At 58.4% G+C, this 7,176-nt stretch overlaps 1 protein-coding gene across 1 annotated transcript in view; it reads left to right on the forward strand.

Moving 5' to 3' along the window:
• SSC4D (scavenger receptor cysteine rich family member with 4 domains) overlaps positions 1-7,176 on the forward strand; it is a 14,673-nt gene that overhangs the window by 4,538 nt on the left and 2,959 nt on the right. The window contains exons 2-3 of the mRNA XM_031556483.1: positions 15-92; positions 220-533. Of these exons, the coding sequence (XP_031412343.1) occupies positions 15-92; positions 220-533 (392 nt within the window). The remainder of the gene's footprint in view (positions 1-14; positions 93-219; positions 534-7,176) is intronic.

The following is a 7,176-nucleotide window of genomic DNA, read 5'->3' on the forward strand; positions in this document are numbered from 1 at the left end:
CCATGCTGCACCAGGTGCTGACGACTCAGGAGACCACTTCCAAGAAGCCACCATTGCCACCACCACGTCAGCCCCGACCCATCTGGGGGATGGTGAGCATCCTACGGGCACTGGCACAGAGGTGGTTTGGATGCAGCTGGGAGAAGCGAGGCTCGCCCTGGCCCAGGTTGGCTGGGATGAGCCCATTCTCCTTCACCCCATCCCAATCTCCCACCACAGGGTTCTTGCGCCTGGTGAACGGCAGCCATCGGTGCGAGGGCCGCGTGGAGATGTTCTACCTGTCCCAGTGGGGCACGGTGTGCGACGACGCCTGGGACCTGAGGGATGCCAAGGTGGTGTGCAGGCAGCTGGGCTGTGGGCACGCTGTGGCAGCGTGGGGGGAAGCACGCTACGGCCCCGGCACCGGTTACATCTTCCTCGACAACCTTAAGTGCAAGGGCAGCGAGCCCTCCCTGCTGCGCTGCTCCCACATCCGCTGGGACGTCCACAACTGTGACCACTCGGAGGATGCCAGCGTGGTCTGCAGCCTCCTATGACCACCCACCCGCAGGGACCATCCTGGGTACGAGGATGGGGGGGAAGAGGGATGGGGGGCACACGGAGAGGGGGGTGGGAAGTGGGACAGGAGGGATGTGGGACTCGGAATGCGGCAGGAGAACAGTGAAGGTTTAAAGCAGATGTATTGAACCATTGACAAGCACGCTCAGATGAGATGTTGTGTGCTTCTTGCTTGGAAGCGTGCCTCTCCATCCTGTGAATCTGCTGGCTGACTTCACCCAAATTAGGCGACAGGGTAGAGGTCTCCGAGCTGAGGCGTTCCCATTAGTTCCTATAAAATAGGCAGAAGGGGGAGGGAGAGGCTTCTACAGGAGGAAACCTAATGAGCCCAGCACCATACGAGGCACCAGAGAATCTACACCATGTGCACTGCTGGGCACAGCCCTTGGGAGCACTACTTGTGCTCCAGTGCAACCCACAGTGACACAGCTGGGCCCAGGCAGCAGTAGTGTCCCCCTCCCCTCCCCCGGAGCTGCCCCATGCACTGGGGCCAGGTGTCCTTTGGCTCCCAAAACCCTGCTGAAGCTTTTCCCCCAGAATGCTTGTTGGAGAGAAAAATGAAGTAACCTTTTGTGTGCGTGTGTGTGTGTGTGAAATCCAGTTGGTTTCAGCTATTTCATTTAAGAGATGAGGGAAGAAAAATGGATTTTCTGCTGTGAAATTGACTTTAGATTATACCTGGGAAATGTAAAACAGGGCTGAAACCAAACCAGAACATTCCAGCTGCTCTGCGGTGTGTTGCTGCCCTCCTACAATTTGCTTTGCAAAACCCCCTTAATCCAAGTATGAGCAATGAGGAACAAATACGGGGTTTCCATCCCCGCTGCTTGCAGCCCAGTCCTGCAGTTCCCATTAATTCCCAACATGCCCACGTTGTCTCCTCTGCTCCTGCTTCTCCTGCAAGCGCAGCCACACAAAGTTGGGGAGCAGGGCAAGATGGGGCCCTTGCAGCCCCCATATCCCCACCACCCACACCCTGCACCCAGCAGCTCTTTGCAGCAAAGCTTCTTTGTCCCTGCAGAGCACATGGGAGTGCATGCATGGCTCCTCTGCAGCGCGAGGTGCTCTGTTCTGCAACGGGCTGCTCTGCTCTGCAATGTTCTGTGATGGAGCGCTGTTTCCACCTGAGCAGCAGAACCACCCCTTCAGGTCTGCTCAAGGGGTGCGTTGGCCAGGTGGGGTTTGCTTCACACCGAGGGTCCCAAGATCTCCCTCCTCCCGTTTCTATGTTTGTACAATTCTTTTGTTAATAATAGGTTTCATACATGTTTTTTGGGGGTGTTGTTTTGTGAATAAATACAACCCCTTTTCAAGCGCGCGCCTCTGCATCCCTCCCTCTAGGGCTCAGGGAGAGCAAATCCATGCCCGGAGCAGTGCTGATTTACACCCTGCTCGGATCCTTCTGGCAGTAGGGAGCAGGGTTGGCTCTGGCTCTGCTCCCGGCTCTTTGGCAGCCCTGCAGGCTGCGGGTTTGCTGCTGGAGTGGGCGGATTGCTGGTGTGCAGCTGCAGTGCTGACAGCCGTAAATTCAGCAGCGCTGCTCACTGAGGGCAGAGGAGCAGAAGGGACCTTCTGCAGGGGTGGAGGTGGGCAGGGAGGCTGCATCCCCAGACCAGAAGTGTTTTCTGCATCGGAGTCGCTGTGACATGTTAACTACAGCAATGTGCCCTGCTGCAGAGCACGCTGCTCTCAGTGCAGTGGGGAAACTGAGGCATAGAAGCGTTCCCCCAGCAGCACGATGCCTGATCCCCTCCCTCCTGTCTCCATCCCCATGCAGGACAGCTGGGTGACAGCAGGAGGGATGCAGCCACACCAGCTGGGGGACGGCCACAGGGTTTGTCCCCCAGCAGCATCTATAGGGACAGAGGGCTCCTTCCTCCCTTCCTGCTGCATCAGCTGCTTTCCCCCCGCCCGCAGCAGCTGTGGCTCTGCATGGGTCGATGCCATCGATTGGTTCCTCCTTCCATCCCCGGAGAGGGGACAGCACGGAGGCCAGTGGGGGAAGAGAATGAATTTTTCACGAGGCCCCGGCAAAAAGCTGGGGTTATTTTGGGGCTTGGATTTATGGCCTATTAGGAATAAGGAATGAGTCTGCGCTGGGGAGAGGAGACCCATTAATCCAAGCTGAAGGAGCACAAATGAGCAAGGGGAAATGGAGGAGGCTTTAATTATTTTGTCACGTTCCAGAATAATTCCTTGCTGGGAATGGGGGCACCTCGAGAGCTGCACGAGGCTGGGAGCCCCCTGGGGTGGGGATGGGGACCCAGGGCAGGGATGGGGGCCCAGGGCAGCGATGGGGAGCCAAAGCAGGGATACTGAGTGGGGCTGCTATTGGGATCACTGCTCAGGGTGGTGCTGGGAGGGACAGGGGTCTGACTGGGGACCAGCACAAGGCCACTCTGGATGCTGCATGAAGTGGAAGATGCACTGCCCTCACAGAGGGAGGTGGATGCACGGCACCAGGGTGCTCCCATGCCCCCCTAAGGCAATCCGTGCACCTGTAACCAGAGGAGCTTGGATGAGTCACAGTGGGACCCAGCGAGCATCCCTGCGCCCAGCACCCCCTGGGTCACCTTGGGCTGCTCTCCATGCCCCTATCACACCGCCTGCCTGTTTCCCCAGCAATGGCTGTACCACAGCATCGCACTGCTGATGTGGGGTGGGTGCGGGATGCAGGCATCACCGTGATCCTTGCCGGGCCCCCCGCCCGTGCCGTCCTCCTTCCCCACGTCTCACAGTGACGTCAGCCCGGCGCAGCCAGCTGCTATTTTGGGAACTGCAAAGTCACTGGTGCAATTAGCACGCTGCTGAAGGCAGAGCGGCCAAGGGGGGGCTGCGGGGCGGCTGCACCCCTGCGCTTGGTGGGGGGCTGCACGAGGTCGGTGCTGCTCCCCCTCCCCGCCACCTCAAGGACTCCCTCCCACGTTTGCAGATCTCATCCATCATCCCTTCTCTTGCAGTTGTTTTATTTTTTCTCTCCCCCATGGCAGAGCAGTCCCACGTGGGCTGCCGAGCGCCGGCAAAATCCGGCTCGCAGCCGTCCTACAGCCCACACCATCATTGCCTTCCCTTGGGGAGAGGCACGGCAGCAACCTTCCCAGTCCCACGTTCCCCTCCTGACCCCACACGGGGACCCCTATTTTGGCTCAGCTTTGGGGCTGGCTGCATGCCCCGCTCCTCCTGCGCAGGATCAGCCCCTCCGAGCCGCTGTCCTTGTCCCCAGCGGGCTGTCCCCTTTTGTCACCTTCACCAGGGACACCCGCCAGGCTCTCCCTGCGGGTGACAGCTGCTGTCAGGGTCAGGCCGGGCGCTCTCCTCTCTGCATTGTGCTTTGTTCCCGGGGTGGGGACGTGCCACGTGCGGCTGTCACGGCCCGCTGCACAGCTCCTGTCCTGCAATGAGGCTCTGTGCATGGGGACATGGGGACAAGGGGACAGACTCAGCCCCTTTCCTGGGGGCTGGCTGCTTTTTTATAGCCTTCCTTCCCCCCCTTTGCAGGGTTACAGAAAGAGGGGAAACACATTGTGCCCACCAGACACCAAAACGGGCAACCAACCCCACGATGCTTTAAAAATCCCCAGATTTTCCCATGTGCTCCCAGCATCATTCACTCCCATCCTCCCCGGTAGGAAAAAAAAAAAAAAATGTAAAAAATCCTTTCTCCTAAAGCCTGCAAGAGGCTGAGAGCTGTAGCAAGGGGAGCAGTGCAGCTCTTGGGGGGGTATGTGGGGCAGGGACTGGCCCTGGGTGTAGGGCAGGCAGTGGGGAGGGTACCACCAAAATGGGGTGTGTGTGTGCCCCCAATGAGGGGTGTAGGGCCGGGGGGGCTGGGTGCGGGGCGAGGCAGTGCTGAGTCACGCTGCAGAGCCGCACAGCCAGACTGCAGCAAGCAGCTCGCCTGCAGCCTGTGATGGGGACGGATGTGACAGACCCATCTTTCCCCAACCCACAGTATGGAGGGGCCAGGGGGGGCGAGGATGGGGCGCTGCCTATGGAGTGATGCTGTGGGAGTGATGGGGGTCCAACTACACCCTGGGTCCTGTCCGTCTCTCTGTTCCGTGCGTCACCCTGGCCTTGTCCCCCAGTAGGGATGGGGCAGCTCTGGGACCCCCACAGGACCTTCACACCCCCCTGCATGGGGACATCTGCAGTGCTGCAGGAGAGGTGTCCCCAGGTGTGTGTGAGCAGGGGGATGGTGGGGCCCTGGGGACACACTGCCAGAACAGACTGCAGCCCTGCATCGGTGATGGCAACGCTTCCTGGCAGGACAAAAGCAGGTCTACATGACAAAGGGAAACTGAGGCACAGGCGGGTGCTGTGGGGATCGTCCCCATGTGCTGTCACCTCTCAGGCAGTGCCCTGGGGACTGAAGGACCTGGTGTCCACCCTGCCTGGTGCTGCCCACCGGCCCTGCAGAGCTCAGGGTGCTTCTGGAGGGACTGAGACAGGCAGGGCTTTTTTTAGGTGCTCCATAAGCGCTGTCTGGGCAGTATTTATATCGGATCCTTAAATAAGAGCTGACATCCGAGCCCCGTGTGCCTGCTTAATTATTAATGCTCTGCGGGGAGCTGGTGTGCCAGCTGGGTCCCTGCACCCCCGCAGGGTCTGGGGCTGCTCCTACACACTGTGCCCCCTTGGGTCCCCATCGTCCTCCACCTCCATGCTCCATCCACCCTCCACCTCCTTCGTCCACCTCCATTTTCCATCCTCCTGCTCCATCCTCCCTCTCCATCCTCACCTCCACCTGTACCTCCATCTTCCACCCACCTCCATCCCAGGCACCCCCCCTCTTCCCCATCCCTCTGATCCCATGCTCTGTCTCCCTGTTGCCTTTCTGCCTCCACTGGGCATCGCACGTCCATCACAGGCCCTGACCCAGCTGCTCACAGCCAGCCTCAATTCACAAATGCCACCATCCTTCAGCAGGGCTGAGCTCAGGATAACTTTTTGGAGCAGCCTAAAGTGAGTATCCGAGTCAGAGAGGATTTACTGCTTTCCCTCAGTGTCAGAAGGCATTTGCAGTACATACCAGGGAAGGGAAGAGAACGCAAGGAGAAGAACTTGTCTTCCAGGCCACGGGAATTAACAAAGTGGCACATTCGAGTGCTCCAGAGCTATTTTAATGCTGTGGGTGGAATGAGGGTTATTGGGTTTTTCAGGGACATCTGCAGAACAGACCCACATCCTCTGGGTCTCTGTAAGTTCCCCTGCTGGGATGGTGCACCAGGAGAGCTGCAGAGAGATACACTGCAGATATATATTATGGCCACTCTGAAGAATTTACAGCGTGATGGATATCGCATCCTGACCTGTGATGGGAAAGAACATTGCCTGCATTGTGAAAAGTACTCATTGCTGGGGTGCACTGACAGGAATAAATCAGCACTCGCTCAATCTGGGGCAAACACACAGCCCCCATGAACAGGAGAGCGGTGACATTAGGGCCAGTTGAGGGCCTGCTGTATTTGTGTGCACTGCTGGAGGAGCATCAGGTGAGGAGGCACTCATTTCTACGAGGCCCATGGATGCATGCACAAAAACAGCTTTCCATGCACACGGTGCTCCCCCAGAGCCAGGCTGCAGACCTGGGCCCATCATAATGGGCAGCCTTAGTGGGCCCTGATGACTATTTCTGAACAGCTCTGAGCTGAAATACCACAGGGGATGCCGCCTTCAATGCCTTATTTGCTCCAACGCTATCCCCAGTGACCGAGCTGGGAGGATGAATGTGCCATTATCCGAACGGAGGAATACATGGCCGTTGTCTGCAGGCACTGCCCGATAAACAGAACATGGCACAATGGGGGCTTTCAGGTCCAGCACCACTGGTGTCACTGCCCACCAGTGCCAGCACAGGGCCAGGAGGGTTCCCATTGCAGAGTGAAAGCTGCAGGCCCAGGGATCAGCAGCAGGATGGGCACAGTGTCAGGCAACAGCTGCATGGGAGCCACGGCTCTGTGGGTGGTGACCACAGCTCCATGGATAACGGTCATGTCTGCATGGATGGCGGTCATGCCTGCATGGATGGCGGTCATGTCTGCATGGATAGCGGTCATGTCTGCATGGATGGAGGTCATGTCTGCATGGATAGCGGTCATGTCTGCATGGATGGAGGTCATGTCTGCATGGATAGCGGTCATGTCTGCATGGATGGAGGTCATGTCTGCATGGATGGCGGTCATGTCTGCATGGATAGCGGTCATGTCTGCATGGATGGAGGACATGTCTGCATGGATGGAGGTCATGTCTGCATGGATGGCGGTCATGTCTGCATGGATGGCGGTCATGTCTGCACGGATGGAGGACATGTCTGCATGGATGGAGGTCATGTCTGCATGGATGGTGGCTGCATCTCCATACAGTGGTCACATCCCCATGGGCGGTGGCCATGTCTCCACAGACAGCAGTCACATCCCCATGCAGGGTGGCACTGGGAAGGGCTGTGAGGCCCCCTAAGCACGGCTCTGTCTAAAAGGCTCTCTCCAGGTTTCAGATGGAAGTTCTGCAGGCATTTCTGCTTGATTGATGGAGAGGATGGACGGAGGGGTACACGGCAGGGCTCCAGGCTGGGAGCCACGAGAACCCAGCAGCGGGCGGGGAGGCGCGGGGACACACAGA

The sequence above is a fragment of the Meleagris gallopavo genome, chromosome 21 (genome assembly GCF_000146605.3).
Source record: "Meleagris gallopavo isolate NT-WF06-2002-E0010 breed Aviagen turkey brand Nicholas breeding stock chromosome 21, Turkey_5.1, whole genome shotgun sequence".
Classification (NCBI taxonomy): domain Eukaryota; kingdom Metazoa; phylum Chordata; class Aves; order Galliformes; family Phasianidae; genus Meleagris; species Meleagris gallopavo.